This window comes from Balaenoptera acutorostrata, chromosome 1 (assembly GCF_949987535.1).
Source record: "Balaenoptera acutorostrata chromosome 1, mBalAcu1.1, whole genome shotgun sequence".
NCBI classification, from domain to species: domain Eukaryota; kingdom Metazoa; phylum Chordata; class Mammalia; order Artiodactyla; family Balaenopteridae; genus Balaenoptera; species Balaenoptera acutorostrata.
In genome coordinates, this window is record NC_080064.1 from 68395203 (window position 1) to 68416640 (window position 21438).

The 21438-nt window shown below is 36.6% G+C and overlaps 2 protein-coding genes across 5 annotated transcripts in view; one reads left to right on the forward strand and one right to left on the reverse strand.

The window, feature by feature from the left end:
* MIGA1 (mitoguardin 1) overlaps positions 1-21438 on the forward strand; it is a 92469-nt gene that overhangs the window by 10715 nt on the left and 60316 nt on the right. For all 4 annotated transcript variants that reach the window (XM_007191770.2, XM_007191772.3, XM_007191771.2 and 1 more), the window contains exons 3-5: positions 15150-15327; positions 16785-16921; positions 18760-18886. In XM_007191770.2, the coding sequence (XP_007191832.1) occupies positions 15150-15327; positions 16785-16921; positions 18760-18886 (442 nt within the window). The remainder of the gene's footprint in view (positions 1-15149; positions 15328-16784; positions 16922-18759; positions 18887-21438) is intronic.
* Positions 4375-6203, reverse strand: LOC130707074 (eukaryotic peptide chain release factor subunit 1). Its single transcript, XM_057539773.1, has one exon. The coding sequence runs from the start codon at positions 6064-6066 to the stop codon at positions 4753-4755; it is 1314 nt and encodes a 437-aa protein (XP_057395756.1). The 5' UTR covers positions 6067-6203; the 3' UTR covers positions 4375-4752.

The following is a 21438-nucleotide window of genomic DNA, read 5'->3' on the forward strand; positions in this document are numbered from 1 at the left end:
AGATCTAGATATAATCCCTGGCATTATTGAGCTTAGAACTTCAGTAAGGCTCTTAAGAGTCCCCCCACCCCGCCAAAGAAAAAAAAAGGTGTGTTAAGTACTGTGTTAGAGGAATAGATCAACTCAGTTCTAGTTAGAACTTCATGCTGAATAAAGGGAAATAGGTTATTGGAGCAGGAGACTTGTGTGTGACTAAATAGCTATTCTCTGTCTCCAGAGAACATTAGATGAGGGGGGAAACTTGACAAGAACATTAAACAGTGGCATCGGGTTATGGAGTGGAGAGGATTGTGAAATCTGAGCACCAGGAACAGTGTCTTATTCCTTTCTTTGTATTCTCAGTGTTTGGCCCATAAGTTGGTACTCAGTTCATGTTGAATGAATAGGACACGTGTCTGGTTTCCATTTTGTCTGGAGGTAAGGAACTGTATCACCTCGAAAAGCCCCTCAGAGTTTGGGATTCTGAGATGCTGTATTTTCAGTGTTCCAGGCAATGATAATAGGAAGTAATTGACTTTCCTCTGGGGAAGAAAGAAGTAACAAAATGAGAAGTGATAGGCAGGAGTAATAGAGACTTTCAAACCTTGTGTCATCTAGATTACTTGTGATAAAAATCTTTTCCTGGGAAATTTACCTTATTTTTGTCATGGGAAGTTTTCTTTTTTCATGAGATTAGGACTGTAAGTTGTAATGGGTCTTTTATGCAAAAATAATATTTAACATATACACAGAACTTGAATCTTAATAAAAGTGAATTGATTTATATTGTATTTGAATTCATATTAATAAAAGCACGTTATATTTCTGACAGTAGTTTTAATTTTGTATTTATGTCTCCTAATAGTTCTCTAACTTCAGTGCCCTAAGATATAGCAGAACTGACAGTTTAAGAACACGTGATCACTTAGTTATGGCTGGGCCTGTGTTAATAGATTATTTTCTTTCTTTCTTTTTTTTTTTTTTGTCTTTTTTTTTGGCTGCACCACATGGCTTATGGGATCTCAGTTCCCTAAGGAGGGATTGAAGCCAGGCCACAGCCGTGAAAGTGCCGAACCCTAACCACTAGTCCACCAGGGAACTCCCAATAGATTATTTTCTTTAGTTGAGGTCTTAATTTTGTTATCTTACATTTGCTTATGCAGTAAATACTAATTTTTATATTTGATCTAAGAAACATTTTGGGGGGGGGTAATGAGGTCAAGGCAGTTCATAAAATATAATGAGAAGTAAGGTGTTCTTAATAATAGTGCTATTTTTAGAATTTATTTTATTATTGGTTGTTTAGCATCCAAATTCCAGGAACTGTTTTGTTTGTTTTTTTTTTCCTGAATCTCATTTGGTTGCAGTGAACACTGGAGCTATGGTTCCAGAGGGTAAAACATAGAAATGGAAAGAAACAAATATTTGGCAATTCCTGTATGGAGACATTACGGAAGAGAATAATTCTTACAGTTTGCGAAGGGAAAAAATCTGAGGCGACATTGGAATGTTCCAATTTTTCATGATAGTTTTGGAAGAATTTAAATGGATTTGGAAGAAAAGTAGAGTAAGAATAGTTTTAAATTTTTGTTAGATCACAGTCGCTGAAGCCAAATACTAATGGCAAGTGGAAGTAAATCATTTCTGGTATACCAGAAAATGAGCAATTATTTTGGATTTATGTGTAGAACCAAGATGTTATTCTTTTAAGTTTATTTAGTTTTAAAAATTTATTTATTTATTATTTATTTTTGGCTGCATTGGGTCTTCGTTGCTGTGCGCGGGCTTGCTCTAGTTGCGGTGAGCAAGGGCTACTCTTTGTTGCAGCGCGCGAGCTTCTCATTGCGGTGGCTCCTCTTGTTGCGGAGCACGGGCTCTAGGTGCATGGGCTTCAGTAGTTGTGGCGCGCGGGCTTCAGTAGTTGTGGCTTGCGGGTTTTAGAGCGCAGGCTCAGTAATTGTGGTGAACGGGCTTAGTTGCTCCACAGCATGTGGGCTCTTCGCAGACCAGGGCTTGAACCCATGTCCCCTGCATTGGCAGGCGGATTCTTAACCACTGCACCACCAGGGAAGTCCTGAAGATGTTATTTTTCAAAAACAGCTTTATTGAGGTAAAATTGACACGCATTAAACTATACGTATTTAAAGAATACAATTTAAGTTTTAACATATATGTGTATATGCCTGTGAAATCCTTGCCACAGTCAGGGTACTAAACATACCTATGATCTCTAAAAGTCTATCATTCCCTTTTGTAATCTCTGCCTTTGCATCTTACTGTCCAACTCCGCTCCCCCACTTTCCCCCAGGCAAGCACTGATCTGCTTTTTGTCACTATAGATTAGTTTGCATTTTCTAGAATTTTGTATAAATAGAATCATACAGTATGTACTTCCTTTTGTCTGGCTTTTTTTCACTCAGCCTAATTATTTTGAAATATATGCATGTTGTTGCATGTATCAGTAGTCAGTTCTTTTTTTATTACTGAACAGTATTCCATTGTATGGATATATCACAGTTTGTTCAGCTATCCACCTGCAGTGGACTTTTGGGTTTCCTGTTTTTTCTTTTTTTTTTTTTAAATTATAAATAAAGCTGCTAAGAACATTTCTGTACTAGTCTTTGTATGAACATACGGTTTCATTTCCTTGGGTAAATACTTAGGAGAGGAATGACTGGATCATAAGTAGGTATATGTTTAATTTTTTAAGAAAATGCAGACTTCTTCCAAAGTGGTTATACCATTGGTATGGCCAGTCTTTTTAATTTTTGCCATTCTAAAATAGGTGTGTAGTGGAATCTCATTGTGGTTTTAATTTGCATTTCCCTAATGACCAGTAATGTTGAATGTGTTTTCATGTGCTTATTTGCTATCTGTTTATCTTCTTTGTTGATGTGTCTGTTCAAAGCTTTTGCCCATTTTTAAAAATTTATTTATTTATTTTTAACATCTTTATTGGAGTATAATTGCTTTACAATGGTGTGTTAGTTTCTGCTTTATAACAAATTGAATCAGCTATACATATACATACATCTCCATATTTTGCCCATTTTTAAATCGGGTTTTTTGTTTTCTTATTAAGTTTGGAGAATTCTTTATATACCCTTTATACAATTCCTTTGTTAGATAGATGATTGGCAGCTATTTTCTCCTAATGCGTGGATTGTCTTTTCATTCTCTTAACAGTGCCTTTTAAAGAGCAGAAGTTTTAAATTCTGAAGTCCAGTTTGTCAACTTCTTTTAAAAACTGGGTCAGGTTTTTGGTGTCATCTCAGAGAAATATTTGTCTAATCAAAGATCACAAAGATTTTTTTCCTATGCTTTTTCTGGAACCTTTATAGTTTTAGGTTTTGTGTTTAAGTCTGTGATCCATTAGTTAATTGTTGTGTATGGTGTGAAACATAGATTGAAATTCCATTTTATTGCATATGGATACTCAGTTTTTTCCAGCACTAGTTTTTGTTTTTTTTTTTTTAATATCTTTATTTGAGTATAATTGCTTTACATTGTTGTGTTAGTTTCTGCTGTATAACAAAGTGAATCAGCTATACGTATACATACATCCCCACATCCCCTCCCTCTTGAGCCTCCCTCCCACCCTGGCACTAGTTGTTGAAAAGACTACTCTTTTTCCACTGGACTGCCTTTTTGTACCTTTGCCAAAAATCAGTCATCTGTATACGTGTGGGTCTATTTCTGTACTCTCTCTCTTGTTGCATTGATCTGTTTGTCTCTTTGTGTCAATACGACAGTGTTTTGTTTATTGTAGCTTTATAGTAAGTCTCAAAATCAAGTAAGGTTAGTCTTCCAACTTTGTTTTTCTTTTTCAAAATTGTTTGGACTATTCTTGATCCTTTTCATTTCCATATGAATTTTATTTTTTTTGGCTGCAGTGTGCATCTTGTAGGATCTTAGTTCCCTGACCAGGGATTGTACCCACGCCCTCAGCAGTGAAAGCGTGGAGTTCTAACCATTGGACAACCAGGGAATTCCCTCTATATGAAATTTAGAAATCAAGTATCAGTTTTTACCAAAAAAAAAAAAAAATCTTGCTAGGATTGTCATTGGGATTGTATTGAATCTATAGATCAATTTGGGGACAGTTGACATCTTTGAGTCTTTCAACCTATAAATGTGTTACGTCTTTTCATATATTTAGGTTTTCTTTCTTGAACCTCAGCAGTGTTTGCTAGTTTTCAGGATGCATGTCTTTCACATCTTTTGTCGGATTTATCCTTAAGTATTTCATATTTTATGATGCTACTGTAAATGGTATTTTTAAAATTTCTATTTCCAGTTATTTATTACTAGTATATGAAAATAGACTTGTATATTGATATTATATCTTATAGCTTTATTTTTTTTTTATTTATTTATTTTTTCATTTCTATTAACTTTTGAAGGTTTACAGCAGTTAAAGTATTTTGCTTCTATGTATGAAGGTTAAAAAAATCATTTTTTTTTTCATAAAATACAAGAGCAACCAATTTCACCATCAAGTAAAAGTAAAAACTGGGATTCTTTTTTAAATTAGTCCAAAGTGGCATTTAGGAACTTAGTTGTAGGCTGCTGCGCTGACACCATGACAAACCAAAGTGTAGGGTTGGGTCTGGTTTTTGTTTCACTTTTCTTTTCAATATCCAATGCTCATGGACTAAGTTCTGGAAATGTTCCAATTGTAAGGCAGGGATCTGTTTGGATTCCACCACGGGTATGCTCCTTGGGTTGGATGCTGGAGGGTGAGGCACGTTTTGCCGGACCCATGTCGACTACCTAGTAGTCATCAAGGTCAAAAAATTCATCATCTCCTCCTTGGTATTCCATTCCCTGGAAATCTACTCGGTACCGCAAGATACCTCCAATTCCACCAAATCCTTTCACAAACTGGGATCCTTCTTGTGACTTATCTGTGACAATTTCCAATGTAGCTCCAAATTTTTTATAGTTGTTAGCAAACCACTCCAGCAGGGGCATGCTCTCAATCAGCTCATGTTCTTGTCCTGTCTCTTTGTCTGTAAAATGAGATTTATCCTTCTCTTGTTCTGGAGTTAGATAGAGAATTTTCTCCTCTTCTGTGCCTTGGCAATGAAGAACATATCTCATTATATCCAGATTTTCATAGACTATTAGAATCTCTACAGCTCCCATTTCTAAAGCCTTTAGTGTATCTTCAACTCCAAAACAGTACTTGCCCGTGTCCTGGCTGATTTCATCAAAGTATCGCCCTATTAACTTCTTCTCTTGAATGAACTTCACGTTGGAGAGGACTTCAGTAGATAACTCAATAGCTTGGTTGAATCCATTTTCACCACCATAAGATATATCAACTAATTTTAAAACTTTTGATTGCAACCTCTGATCAAACATATCAGATTGACTTAGTTCAGTTTTAAAGTCAGCTGATCCAGCTAAAACAAGACCAGCAACATTCACTTTGTCCCCAGAAATAAACAGCTGCACAGCAGTCTCAGCTACTTTCCGAACATAGTTATGTCGCTTTTCCATTCTTAAACGGGCAAAACGCAAGGCTGATTGACCTCCTCTACCATGTTTCTTTGGGAGATCCACGGTGAATTTGTGCAGAACTTCTCTTGTATTTCCTTGGAGTGTGCCAAAAAGTGCACCACTACCATCTATTACAATGAAGCCAAACTTGCTATCATCTGAAAGTAGTGCTGTAAGAGCCTCTGTATGGAATTTGTTGTCACACAAATACAATGAAGTATTAATTGGTTTGAAAGGTTCAAAGTCAATGTTGACTTTCTTTTCTTTTCCTTCTTCTGTTACAATTGTACCACAGTAAACAACCAGGCCATTTGGAGGTACTTTGTTATAAAGTTTGAGTCTTTGTTGTACAGATGTAATGGCTCCCAGGACTGAAAGGCGGTTTACTCGTGACTTAATGTTAGATGCAGTTCCAAACTCATCTGCTAACATTTTTGCCACTCGTGAAATCTGGTCTTTGGGAGGAATGATCAATGATATCATGCTTGTGCCATTGCCGCGGGCCGCCTCCAAGCTCTTAATGAGCTTTTTGATCTTCCATATCTCCACGTTCCTGTCGGCAGCACTGGGGTCGTCCGCCATCTTCTCGCCTCCTCCTCCCTAAGGGCCCAGTCCTGGGCGGCAGCGGCTGCTCCTCCCCGGCGGCGGCTCCGCGGCGGCGGCTCTGACGTAGGACACCGGCTCCCTCTTTCCAGGCAGCTGCATGCGTTGCAATCCGCTCACATCTCTTATAGCTTTATTAAACTCAGTTATTCTGGTAGCTTTTTATAAGTTTCATAGGGTTTTTCTACACAGATGATCATGTGGTTTTAAATGGTAATGAATAGTTGTTTTTATTCTACTATTACATTATAGTTTAAAGTTTGTTAATTCAATTTTTATTTTTACAAATAGTTTTATTATAGAAAATTTTAAACATATACAAAATTGAATAGTTTAATGAACCCCCATATACCTGACACTCAGCCTCAACAGATAGCAATGCATGGGCAATCTTTTTATTCCTTTTTTCTTTTTTAAAATTTTTATTGGCGTATAGTTGATTTATAATGTTGCATTAGTTTCAGGTATACAGCAAAGTGAATCAGTTATACCTATACGTATATCCACTCTTCTTTAGATTCTTTTCCATACAAGTCATGACAGAGTATTGAGTAGAGTTTGCATGGGCTGTCTTGTTTCCTGTTTTCCTATCCATTTCCTCCTCCATCCCTCACTGCATTCTTAATATTTATTGCCCACCTCTCCGATACATTTGTTTTTTGTTTCTGTTTTTGTTTTTTTTTTAATTATTTGCTTTATTTTATTTTATTTTTTTTTAAATTTTATTTATTTATTTATTTATGGCTGTGTTGGGTCTTCGTTTCTGTGCGAGGGCTTTCTCTAGTTGTGGCAAGTGGGGGCCACTCTTCATCGTGGTGCGCAGGCCTCTCACTATTGCGGCCTCTCTTGTTGTGGAGCACAGGCTCCAGATGCGCAGGCTCAGCAGTTGTGGCTCACAGGCCTAGTCGCTCCGCGGCATGTGGGATCTTCCCAGACCAGGGCTTGAACCCATGTCCCCTGCATTGGCAGGCAGATTCTCAACCACTGCGCCACCAGGGAAGCCCCTCACTGGATTCTTTTGAGGCAAATCGATACATCATATTATTTCATCTGTAACTGTTTCATTTTATATCTCATCTCTTAAAGTAGAACCACCACAATAACATTACATCCTTCCATACAATAGTAATTCCTTAATATTATCAGTATCCCGTCAGTGTTTAATTTCTCCTGTTGTCCTATGAGTATTTTTTGTTTGTCTTTGTTTTGTTTGATGGAATTGAGGTATCTTTTAAATCTCTTAGATATCTGTCAACTCTTAGATCTCTTTTAATCTGTGGTTTCCCCATATCGTTTTTGTTTTTTTTTTTTTTGCTTTGCTTTTATTTTCTCTGTGGAAGAAACCGTGTTCTTTATTGTGACAGGATAATCCTAATTATATTCTCTCCACTGTATTTTTCTATGAATTGAGTTAGATTAGAGTATCAATTAGATTCAGTTTGTTGGTAAAGCTAAGTTATAGGAAGTACATAATATCTGGTTGACTCTTTTTGTGATGTTGGCAGTCTTTGATAATTATTACTGGATCTGCTAATTCAAGAGGTTGTAAAATGGTGACACCGTTCTATATTTCCTTCTTAATTTATTAGCTAAAGTATATCAATGAAGAGAAACTTTCTGTCAGTACTTGGGTACCTTGGTGCAGTTTGCATAGAAATGGCAGAATAATTGCTTCTTTCCTTTTTATTGACCAGCTGGTAAAATAATGAGATGGTTCTTTAGTATTCGTCAGAGCTGATCAAGGAGGGTTTAAAAAAAGATCATTTTGATCTCACAGATTTAATTATATACGATATATTAAACCATTACATTATTTATCCTTATTTATGCTCAAATGAACACATTTTGGCCAGTGAGAGCCTATTCAAGTTGGCCTGTTTGTGCTTTAGATACAACTCTGTTGACAGCCTCCTTGCTGTCTGGTATGAGAAGATGTTACAGGCTTCTCTCATACTTTTCATGCCCCATACCTGGAATCAGCCACTTCTCCAAGAAAAACCCTTTAGTGTAAAATGATATTTAAAGACAACAAACTGTGCACCATGGGTCAATTCAGTTCTTTAAAGATTTTTATTTATTTATTATTTTTTGGCTGCACCGCACGGCCTGTGGAATCTTAGTTCCCCAACCAGGGATCGAACCCAGGCCCTCGGCAGCGAAATCACAGTCTTAACCACTGGACTGCCAGGGAATTCCCAGTTCAGTTTAATTGAATAGTTATGCGAAGGAAAACAACCCAATCATAAAATCCTTCCAAAATTTCATTGGTTTGAATTAACTGGGATTAGCAGCTGTGTTGATACAGCTTTATTTTCTAAAAATTTTAAGTACTTATAGATTCACAGGAGGTTGCAGAAATAGTACAGAGAGGTTCAATAATTTGTTCCTTTTTATTGTGGTATTCCATAGTCTGTATATGGATGTACCACAGTTTGTTAACATTCATTTATTGAGGGACATTTTGGCTGTTTCCAGTTTTGATTATTATAAATAAAGCTGCTATGAACATTTGTGTACAGGTTTGGTGTGGGCATAAGTTTTTATTTTTCTGGGATATATGCTCAGGAATATGATTACTGGGTCATATGGTAAGTGGATGTTTAGTGTTTAAAGAAATTGCCAAATTATTTTTCAGAATGGTTGTCCTATTTTAAATTTCCAACAACTATATATGAGAAGTAGTCTTCATATCCTCACCAGCATTTGATATTGTCACTAAAAATTTTTTTTTAGCCGTTCTAATAGGTGTGTCATATGTCACAGTAGATTTAATTAACATTTCTCTATTGATTGATGATGTTGAACATCTTTTTTTGTGTGTATGTGTGTGTGTGTGTCTATGCCATCCGTGTATCATCTTCTGTGAAATGAAATGTCTCTTCATGTCCTTCGCCTATTTTCTAATTGGATTGTTTTCTTACTGTTGAATTTCAAGAGTTCTTTATGAATTCTATAAACAAGTCCTTTGTCAGATAGGTGGTTTACAAATATCAATATTTTCTCCCAGTCTGTAGCATGTTTTTTCATCCTCTTAACAAGGTCTGTCAGAGCTTTATCTCTTTTTTTTTGGAAAGAATTTTACTTATCAAAGTTGTAAAGATTGTACAGAGAATTTCCATATACTGTTCACCCAATTTTCCTTAATGTATACATCTATCATAACTCTAGTAAAATCACTAAAACTAAGAAATTAACATTGGCATAATATTCTTAACTAAAAACTGTAGACTTTATTGGGTTGGCCAAAAAGTTCCTTTGGTTTTTAAGTAAAAAGACACATTTTTCATTTTCACCACGAACTTTATTGAACAACATATTCACTGTTTTGTTCCACTACCTTCTGCCATTTTTCAGGCAACTTCATGATTCCATCTTGCCAAAACTTTTTATCTTATTGAGCAAAGAACTGTTCCAGGTGCCTTTTACAGTCTTCCAGGGAAGTGAAATTTTTTCATTAGAGAATTTTGTAAAGACCAAAATAAATGGAAATCCAAAGGTGCAATGTCTGGTGAATATGGTGGATGAATCAGAACTTCCTGCCAAGCTGCAACAGCTTTTGCCTGGTCGTCAGAGAAACATGCGGTCTTGCATTATCCTGATGGAAGATTTTGTGTTTTCTGTTGACTAATTCTGGATGCTTTTCATAGAGTGTTGCTTTCAGTTGGTCTAACTGGGAGCAGTACTTGTTGGAATTAATCGTTTGGTTTTCCGGAAGGAGCTCATAATAGAGAACCCCCTTCCAATCCCACCATATACACAGCATCACCTTCTTTGGATCAAGACCAGCCTTTGGTGTGTTTGGTGGTGTTTCATTTCGCTTGCCCCACAATCTCTTCTGTTCCACATTATTGTACAGTATCCACTTTTCATCATCCATCACAGTTTGTTTTAAAAACTGAACGTTTTTGTTATGTTTAAGTAGAGATTCGCATGCGGAAATACAGTCAAGAAGGTTTTTTTCCGCTTAACTTACGTGGAACCCAAACATCAAAGTGATTAACATAACCAAGCTGGTGCAAATGATTTTCAGCACTTGATTTGGATATTTTGAGTATGTCGGCTATTTCCTGTGTGGTATAACATTGATTGGCAGCTGTCACAATTCAGTCTAACAAAATTGTTTCACATGAAGTTGAAGATAGGTGCTACTAGAGCAATCTTATGGGGAAACTGAACGAACTTTTTGGCCAACCCAATTTTTTTTTTTTATGTAATTACTTAAATTTCATTGCTTTTTCCACATTGTTTTTAGTTGTTAAGTCTCCTTAGTCTTCTTCAATCTGTGACAGTTCCTTCAATCTTTCCTTGCCTTTTATGCTTGACACTTTGGAAGAGGACAAATTAGGTATTTTATAGACTGTCCCTCAATTGAATTTGTCTGATGTTTTCTCAAGATTGCATTGAGATTATTCATTTTTGACACGAACCACAGTGCATTGTATCAGGGGATACATGATGATGTGTATATGTCCTTTACAGGTGATGTTTAACCTTGATCACTTGATTAAAGTTTTTCTGCTGTTTTTTCTCTTTGTAAATAAATTTGGAGGTAGGTGCTTTGAGACTATGAAAATATATTGTTTCTCCTTAAACTTTTGTCCCCTAATTTTATTTTATTTTATTTTTTTAATAAATTTTATTTATTTATTTATTTCTGGCTACATTGGGTCTTCATTGGCTGTGCACTGGCTTTCTCTAGTTGCGGCGAGCAGGGGCTACTCTTCTTTGCGGTGCACAGGCTTCTCATTGCGGTGGCTTCTCTTGTTTCGGAGCTCGGGCTCTAGGTCCGTGGGCTTCAGTAGTTGTGGCACACGCACCTCAGTACTTGTTGCATGCGGGCTCAGTAGTTGTGGTGCATGGGCTTAGTTGCTCCGTGGCATGTGGGATCTTCCTGGACCGGGGATTGAACCCGTGTCCCCTGCATTGGCAGGCAGATTCTTAAATACTGTGCCACCAGGGAAGTCCCTGTCCCCTAATTTTAGCACTTAGTAGTGAATCTTGCCTTAAGCAGTTATTACCATAGAGTTTATTGGTGATTTTCTATTTCCTTCATTCCTTCTACACTCATTATTTAAAATTATTCTGTAAGGGAGAGTTGTCCCTTCTTCCCCTTTTGTTAATTTATTCAGTTATTGATTTATATCAGTTTGGGTATTTATTTTTTTCTTTGGTTTATAATCTAATACTATTGTTATTTATTTTGTTGCTCAAATTGTTCCATATTTGGCTTTGGAAGCTCTTTCAGGTTGGCTCCTGTATCTTTTGACATGCCTGACATGCCCTCTTCTTTTTTTTTTTTTCCTCTCCGGGTTCATTTTGTATTTTCTCTGCCTCAATCCTGGAATTACCCACTTTTCTGGGGAGCTTTGGCTCTCTTTAGTCTCCATATTTAGTTCTCTTTAGTCTCTGGCAATTAGAAACTAAGATCTGGATGCAAGGTGTGTGCATTGCTACTGGGATGTTGCTATTTCTAGGCCCTCTTAGGAGACAGAACTAGGATATGTGTGAATGCATACTGATCAGTGTATTTATACACAACTATATTTCTGAATTTGTCTATCTGTATATATTAAAAAGAAAAAGCAAAACATGAGTTCATATTGATACTTCTTTTTTAATATATTGAGATTTGGGCTTCCCTGGTGGCGCAGTGGTTGAGATCTGCCTGCCAATGCAGGGGACGCGGGTTCGAGCCCTGGTCTGGGAGGATCCCACATGCCGCGGAGCAACTAGGCCTGTGAGCCACAACTACTGAGCCTGCGCGTCTGGAGCCTGTGCTCCGCAACAAGAGAGGCCGCGATAGTGAGAGGCCCGCGCACCGTGATGAAGAGTGGCCCCCACTCGCCACAACTAGAGAAAGCCCTCGCACAGAAACGAAGACCCGACACAGCCAAAAATAAATAAATAAATTAATTAATTAAAAAAAAAAACCCAGTCCAGAAGTGGGGTTAAACATTAAAAAAAAAATATATATATATATATATAGAGAGAGAGAGAGAGAGAGAGAGAGATTATATTATGGCTTTTCTTCTTTAGTTTGTTATTATGGTGAAGTATATTGATTAGTTTTTGAATGTTGAACCAGATATGAATTCCTAGGATATACACCATTTGGTCATATATATTATTCTTTTTATATATTGCTGGGTTTGATTTGTTAATATTTTATGAAGGATTTCTGCATCTATCAATGTTGGTCTGTAGGTTTGCTTTTGTTTTTGTTTTTGTAATGTCTTTGGTTTTGATGTTAATAGTAATGCTGGGTTTGTAAAAAGATTGGGAAGTGTTCCCTCTTTGTAGGATTTGATATTTCTTCCTTGAATACTTGGTAGAATTTGGCTTATAATTTGCTTTGTTAGAAGATTTTAACTACATATTCAGTTTCTTTAGTAGGTATGTAAATATTCATGCTATCTATTTCTTCTTGAGTAAATTTTTTTTTTCCAAATTTATTTATTTTTGGCTGCGTTGGGTCTTCGTTGCTGCGCGCAGGCTTTCTCTAGTTGCGGCAAGTGGGGGCTACTCTTTGTTGCAGTGCACGGGCTTCTCATTGCGGTGGCTTCCCTTGTTGCAGAGCACGGGCTCTAGGCGCGTGGGCTTCAGTAGTTGTGGCACACGGGCTCAGTAGTTTTGGCTCGCGGGCTCTAGAGCACAGGCTCAGTAGTTGTGGCATGGGCTTAGTAGCTCCGCAGCATGTGGGATCTTCCCGGACCAGGGATTGAACCCTTGTCCCCTGAATTGGCAGGCGGATTCCTACCACTGTGCCACCAGGGAAGCGCCTTCCTGAGTAAATTTGATGGTTTCTCTCTTTCAAGGAATTAGTCCATTTTATCTAACTTGTTGAATTTATGGGCATAGAGTTGTTCATAGTAATCATTTTTTTTTATCCTTTCATATCTGTGAGGTCTGTAGTGGTGGCCCTTCTTTCATTTCTGATTTTGGTAATATGTATCTTTTCTTTCTCCCTTTCTTTTTGATCAGACTGACTAGAGGTTTATCAGTTTTATTTATTTTAAAAAACCCTAGGGGCTTCCCTGGTGGCACAGTGGTTAAGAATAACCCCGCCAATGCAGGGGACATGGGTTCAAGCCCTGGTCTGGGAAGATCCCACATGCCACGGAGCAACTAAGCCTGTGCGCCACAACTACTGAGCCTGCGCTCTAGAGCCCACGAGCCACAACTATTGAGGCCACATGCCACAACTGCTGAAGCCCGTGCGCCTAGAGCCCGTGCTCCACAACAAGAGAAACTACTGCAATGAGAAGCTTGCGCACAAGGCAGAGTAGCCCCCGCTCGCCGCAACTAGAGAAAGCCCGTGCACGGCAACAAAGACCCAACACAGCCAAGACTAAATAAATAAAATAAATTAAACAAAACAAAACAAAACCAGGAATTCCCTGGCGGTCCCGTGGTTGGAACTCTGAACTTCCACTGTCCAAGGCCTGGGTTTGATCCCTGGTCAGGGAACTAAGATCCTGCAAGCTGCGCAGCGCAGCCAAAACAATAAAAAATTAAAAATTAAAAAACCCAAACAACTCTTGATTTTATTGAGTTGGTTTTCCATTTCATTGATTTCTGTGTAGTCTTCATTACTTCCTAATTTTCTGCTTGCTTTAGATTGGATTTGGTCTTCTTTTTCTAAGGTCAAAACTCAGATTATGGTTTCAACACCTTTCTTTTTTTCTTAATATAAACATTTAATGGTATAAATTTCCCTCTAAAGTTAAAACTGCATCCCACAGTTTAAGGCTTTTGTTCCTTTTGGGGGACAAAAGAGAAGGGTACTGATGCAGTTCATGTCCCTCAACAAAAATTCCTGTTTCCCTTCCGCAGTTCACCATTAGGGAGACTTTCTTAGGACTCTTGCAGTCTTTTCTGTGCGTGCTTGGTGGGATTCATGAAGATAAAAACGTCCAAAAAGTGTGAATTACCCCTATATTTGCACCACACGTGCCCCCCTGGGAAGGGTGATTCACCCTCTTTCACCAGTACACTCTCAATCTCCACCAATTTACAACCATGCTAGCTGAACTCTTCTTACTGATATCCTGATATGCCTTATTCCTGCATGTCAGTGTTCATGTCTTACCTCTCCAGGTGAAAACCTGTGTCTCCTTAGTTTTGGGGCCAGTTGATTACCGTCCAACTTCTGCATTCTGATGGGTTCAAAAAAACTGAGAATCTGTCATTTGGCTTTTTTGTTTTTGGAAGGTTGGAAGTGACACTTTCTAGCTTTCTACATCCCCAAGCCTATAGCTTTATTTTAAAGTTCTTTTGCATTTTAGGTGATTAATAGTGTTTGTCCCTCAAGACAAAGTTAATTACCTCTTGCTCTTATGTTAGTACTTAGTACATACTTACATTACTGTATTTATCACACTATACTGTAATTATTTGTAATACATTATTTGTATATTTGTCTTTACTATTAGTACACTCTTGAGGGAAGCAAGATCTGTATCCTCTGTATACCTGGTGCTTCTTGATAAATGAAAGACATTTGATATATGCTTATTGAATAGAATTATATAAGATTTTCATTTTCATTTTCATAGCACAGTCCTGGTATACTGTAAGATGCTGAGTAAATATTTGTTGATTAAATCATGAATAAAAGGGCTTATTTAAATGATATTTATGAATTGAGTTAATTTATGTTTGCCCACATTTCCAGATAGTTTTAAGAAATTGGTTCATTTTAAAAGTCTAATTTAATCATTCCTGCAATTAAAAATCTTGCTGTGATTCAGATAGAAGATTGAGTTGCATGAATTAATCATTAGTTGGTCAACAGATATTAATGGGATTGAATTATTTTGTGCTCCTGATAACTTTTTGGGCATTATTATTTATCTGAGAACTGCAGAGCAGTGGATAATAAATTACTGCATTTTATGGGTTTGTCTTTAAAATTCAAATTGGGCTAGTTGTCATTGAAAGAGTAAAATAATGTTATCTTGGTAGTATTTAGAACTAGATTAGTTTAAGAATAATTTTAGTCCTTATGTCAATTTTAAACAAACAAATAAGACTTTTTTTCAATCTAATTGCATCTTTTCCAGATCAAATTTTCGCCAGTAGCTAAAAAGTTATTTGTGGTAACTGCAGTGAGTGTTGTATCTGTAATTTTTCTGGCCCGTCACTTTAAAAGAAGACGTGGAAAGAAGAAAGGAAAAATATTACCATGGGAACCAGAGCATCTCATACTTGAATACACTAAAAGAGCAGCATCAGACAAAGGTATGTAGAAATAGCTGAATTAAGTCTGCGAAGGAAATTTTATATGTAAATCATTACTGGAGTGCAGTGATTTCAGTGTTTTAGTTTCCAAAATTTCCTTGCGTAATATTTAACTCACAAGTAATACAAATTAATTTTAGAAAGATTAGAAAATACAGACAAGCAAACAGAAAAAATCAAAATCACTTGAAATTCTGCTACCCAGAAATAAATACTGCTAATACTTTGGTATATATCTATCCATTTATATTTGCACTTAAATATCATACTGAGACATAAAATTTTATATTATATACAAGTAAATGACTTATGCATTTTAAGTAAAATTCATACCTTTTGTAACCTGCCTTTAAAATATTTTAACATTATGTAAGAATGTCTTTAAATGTCAATAAATATATCTCTGTGCTATCATTTTTAATATGTATTTAATGTACAAATGTACTCTAGTTATTTAACCAGTTCCCTGTTGTTCTCTTTAGGTTGTTTTTCTTGCTTTGCACATACTTGTCTGGTTTATTTCCTAAGTTTATAAAGTTCTAGAAGTAGAATTGCTGGCCTTTAAAGGATCTATAGTTTTTGTTAGAGATCTGATACATATTATCAAATTGTTTCAATAGAAATAATTTATTGAGCATGCTGGATTTATTTTTGAATTTTAAATTATTTTAAATTTATTATTTGATTTATCATATGATTTTGTGATTTGTTGACCCAACAAATAATTAATGAATGACTATTTTGTGCCAAGTGTAGTGAACATTACAACAGTAATGATGCCTCTCACTTACTGATGTTTTATTAGACTTTGGGTGCAGTGCTACATGCTATATATTCACTGTGTTAATTTAACCTTTATAACAATCCTATGAGTTAGGACTATAATCCTATGTTATTGTTCCCATTTTATACCTAAAGAAAATTGAGATATGGAAAAGTTGAGTGACTTGCTCAAGTTCACATAACTAATAAGTGCCAGGATTTGATTTGAGTGTCTTAACTGCTGCATTAAGATAAACTAAGGCACAGTGTCTGCCCTAGATGAATGGGTAGATTGTTAGGGGAGAGAGACGTATAAAAGACTGATTACAATATAATGTGATAAGGATAAAGTTTAGAGGTAATTCAGGAAAGAAGTGCTTATATTTTGTTAAATTTATAATTTGAAGGTTCATAGTTGTCAGTATTTTTATGCTGATTACAGTAGACCATTCAGATACCACCTTGAGTAATTGATGAATGTTTTAACCTTCATTTCAGAAGCAGATTTTAACAGTGTTAAAAACATTATATAGAGATGTAGATTTTAATAATGGTATACATTTAATAATTTACACAATTGAGGGAAATGTGTTTTAAAAGGAGCCCTCTGAATGAATATATAAACTTTGAAATTTTACCTGAAATGTATCATTGGAGTTATTGATACTTTTAATATTAATATGTTTGTTTGGTAGGTTCAAGTTGTTCCAGTAGCAGACAGAATTTGACATTATCTTTAAGTTCTGCCAAAGACAAAGGATCTCAGTCTTATAATTATGCTAATGGAGGACTCTTCAGTAAATACTCAGGTTCTGCACAGAGTTTGGCCTCTGTAAGTAAAGAAAAAATTTTTATTAGTTTTTTCTTTTAACTTTATTTATATATCTATTGTTATCTATTGGTTTAAATGTCATACAGTTATAGATAGCTCTTAGTATGGAAAGAAGCTTAAGAAATCTGGTTGATCCTGTTTTCTTCAGACAAGTAAAATTATCCTTTTGCTAAATACTCAGCCAGCTTGGTTCCAGGTTGTTTTGAGTTAAGTGATGTGGTCCCACGGGGTCCTCTGAGGATGATGTTGGTATGGAAGTGTTGCTTCAAAGCTAGATGTTCTGCAGAAAGCTAGAAGATGCAGCAAACATGGTACTAGGTCACAAAAATCACTTGATGAACCTGCCAAGTGTGGAGTTCTTCACCTCTTTGTTGACAACATTAATGTAGTATTGATTGACAGGTGAAAAATGAAGTTAATATTTGTTTAAATCTAATGTAGTTTAAAAATTATTTTAAAAATTAGGTAGGATATGCACTTCCTGCTAAATAAAGAAGAGGCAAAAAGCAAACAGTGAAAAATGTGCTCCTGATCCTCTCAATTCCCCTCCTTAGAGACGAACACTGACAATTTCTTATGTGTATACTTCCAGGGAGAATATGCCTCTCCCATCATGTATATTCATTAAAAAAAACAGTTTAAAAAATAAAAAAATACTTTATAGAATACCATAATCTGTTCCATACCTTGCTTCTGTATTTCGTTGGAATATACAGCTGCCCCATTCTTAAATGCCTAAAAATATACCAGATTTTTAAAGACTATTCTGTGGTAGGAGCATCTAGATCAAAGGCATGCAGACTCTCAGTTCGTCTGTGAAACTGAGCAGGATAATGAAGTATATGCCCATTCTATAATCTGGGGTACCTCTGTGTTGAATTTTCTCAACTGAAAGTTGAAGCTGTTCTTGACTAGAGAAAAGGAGTTTTATGGTAATAGTATAAGTAAGAAGTCTTTAGAATCACTTTACTATATGTGCCTTAGCTGACCTAGTCATTCCACTGCCAGGGCTGTGAACCCAGATTTCTGCCTCTTAATGAGTGCCTCAGTGAGGGTCATGACAACAGGAGTGGAAAAGGAGGGAACAGGGTCCACAAAACTTGGTAACTGGATATGAGAGGTGTGGGAAGAGAAGTTAGAGAAGACTTGTTATCTAGTTTGAGGAATTATGGAGATAAAAGTACTGTTAGTGAACTTGGGAGGAGGAAGAGTTTCTGTTGTGGGAAGATGCAGAGCTCTTTTTTGATATAGTCATTTTGAGATGCCAACAGAAGAGCCAAGTGGAGTCACCAAATAGGCAGGTGGAAATGTGGGCTTAGATTTCTCAAAAGAGGACAGAACTGAAGTTCAAGATTTGGGAGTCATGTGCATAGAGGTGACTGAAATGATTGGCTTAGCAGACCTTGATAGAGAAGGGAAGATGACAGAGGCTTTTCGATTTTCGTTATTACATAGCAGAGAATCAGCATTGTAATAAGTTCTAAAAGGAAAATAAGCTAGCTACCTCAAATCAAAGTAGGTGTGGATAAAATTTATAAGTAAATACTTAATGACAGTAAACTATAAAAATAACTGTTTGATTTTTGATGGAAATATCTGATTTATGTTCAAAATATTGTTCTAGTTGTATAGTTTTGAGCAAACAAGGGTTCAGAATACTTAGGGCCTTATGACTCTTAAGTTTGACTGAATATAATCAGATTTATTTCTTCAGGTAGAAATTCCATGGGTTGTTATACCAGGATTAGGATTTACATAAATAATTTATAAATATAAAAGATCGCAAAATACTATTACAAAAGAGATTTTGAAGTAACTTCTGTCCATCTTAATTTTAGGTCCAGAGTGTCAATTCTTGTCATAGCTGTGCTTGTGGCAATTCTAATTCCTGGGACAGAGCAGATGAAGATGATATTAAACTTGTTAATATTCCTGTGACCACTCCTGAGAACCTATACTTGATGGGTAGGAATAACATAATGAAGTTTTAAGATACTGTACTCACATATAATGTGAAACGGAAGAATGATGAATTGTTCTAAGGGAAGCAACTATAATTCTAAAATGTTCTCATCTGTTGACTCGAGTCTGCATAACATAACATGTTGTGTTAGCTTCCTGAGGCTACTGTTAAAATTACCACAAACTTGGTGGTTTAAAACAATAGAAATATATTCTTTCAGAGTTCTGGAGGCCTGAATTCTGAAATCGTTATCACTGGGCTGAAATCAAGGTGGCATTTGGGCCATGCTCCCTCTGGAGGCTTGGAGGAGAATTCATTCCATGCCTCTTCCAGCTTCTGGTGGCTTCAGGCTTGTGGCCACATGACTCTAATCTCTGCCTTCCTATTCACTGTGTGTATCAAATCTCCCTCTGCCTCTCTTTTATAAGGATGTTTGTGATTGGATCTAGAGCCCACCAGATAATTTAGGATAAACTCCCCATGTTAAGATTCTTAATTTAATCACATCTGCAAAGACACTTTTTTCTTATATGGTAACATTTGTAAGTTCCAGAGACTAGGGCCTGATATCTTTGGGTGGTTATTATTCAATCTATTACATTTACCTAACCTAATCTGCTGACTTTTATCTAATGAATCTATCAAAATCCACTTTATATAGTCTTTTATCTAGATATCATTTGTATTCTTCCTATATCTAGAAAGGATTTTAGATAGAAAGAGGCCTGTGTTTACAGCTCGAACGTGAGCATGTCTAGAAAGTCTCACTGGAGCCCAGGAAGAGAACCAGAGACCTTAACACCAAATCAGATTCAAATGCATTTTCAAATCCTTTCCCCTGTTCTTCTGTACTCTATTTCAGGCTATATTCCTTTTAAGGGAAATGCATACTAACTAAAAAACAAAATCAAAAAAATCTTGAGGTGGCCTTGGCCAGTGAGTAGCAAGGGGATGGTGAGTTGGCAGAAGGACTGTGTGCCTGCCTGCATTCCCACACTCTAGAATAGTTAAAGACTACATCATCCGCCGTGACGCCACAGTAGGTAATCCTGCACGGGGGGAGAGATATAGGAGTAGTTCTTCTGCCACCTTTTCCAGGTCTTCTGAGAATTAAGCTCACTATGTTTCTAGATTAACTATGCCTAGTAAACCTACACTCAACACTTCTGTAGGAATACTGAGAGTTAGAATTGAAGAGAAATAGAGTAAAACTAGGGAAGCTGCAGGGAGTCTCAGTGTCATAGAATTAGGATCGGTAGGAGATATTGTTTCAATTCCCACCTATTGTTTTAGTTCCCTTCACAGTGTTGATGACATAAAAAATATATTGGTAACAAGTTTGAATTCCTGTTACAAAACTGCTGATATGTGACAGTTTGGGCCACGTTCTGCAGTCAAGTGAGACACAGTACTTCCTGAGAGGTAACTTTTATCTTTGGACAACTCTGCTATTAGATAATTCTTCCTTATATTTAGCCAAAATAATCAGAAGGATAGAGAGTGGATGGAGTGAGAAGAGGATGAAGGAATTAGAATTGTAAAGCTTGGAAAAAGGAAGTCTTTTAAGTGAGTAAATTTTTTAGAAGGAAGATCCAGGCAATGATTCTTTGCTACAGAAAATTAAACAATTTAAGGCCTACATTTCATTTAAAGAACATCTTATTTGTTTAGAGTTGTAGGTTCTCCAGATAACTGAAGAAATGATTTTCGAGGACAGGTATTCTCTAGCTACCATATCTTAAAAACATCTTCAGAATGACTTGGTCAGATTCTTAAGCAGCTTTTAAAGATCTTTTACTTTTTTTTTTTTTTGATTGTTTATTTATTTATTTATTTATTTATGGCTGTGTTGGGTCTTCGTTTCTGTGCGAGGGCCTTCTCTAGTTGCGGCAAGCGGGGGCCACTCTTCATCGCGGTGCGCAGGCCTCTCACTATCGCGGCCTCTCTTGTTGCGGAACACAGTCTCCAGACGCTCAGGCTCAGTAGTTGTGGCTCACGGGCCTAGTTGCTCCGCGGCATGTGGTATCCTCCCAGACCAGGGCTCGAACCCGTGTCCCCTGCATTGGCAGGCAGACTCTCAACCACTGCGCCACCAGGGAAGCCCTACTTTTATATGTCTAGAAAAATTGAGGTTTTGAAATATTTTGATTTTGTTTGAAGTGCATAATTATTTTGGTAAGCCTTTTTTTCTTTTAATTTGGAGAAAAAGAGGCACATATTCACCTATTTTCCCACAAAAGCTTTCTATAAGGAGGGATATGAAATTCCTACTCAGATTGTAACCCTTTATTGGTTCTTCTTGTATATTTTTAACTCTGGCCCAGCACTTTATCCATCCAAATCAGCAAGTTGGTGTCAAGGTGGTCTAAGACACCTTTTGGTGGAAAAAAAGATAGAAAAGACTTTATTCTGGACCTCTGTGCTGTTATCTTTCTTCTTAGCTTTACTCTCTCCTTCTGAGAACCTCTTGTAAACCTGATAGTTTCTTATCAACTAGTTTCTTCTATTTGCCCATCAGTTTTCTTTTTCATTTAGGGGGATATTTTGAAAGATA

Excerpts from the sequence above, each read along its gene's own strand:
- LOC130707074 (XM_057539773.1), bottom strand. The coding sequence starts at position 6,066 with ATGGCGGACGACCCCAGTGCTGCCGACAGGAACGTGGAGATATGGAAG.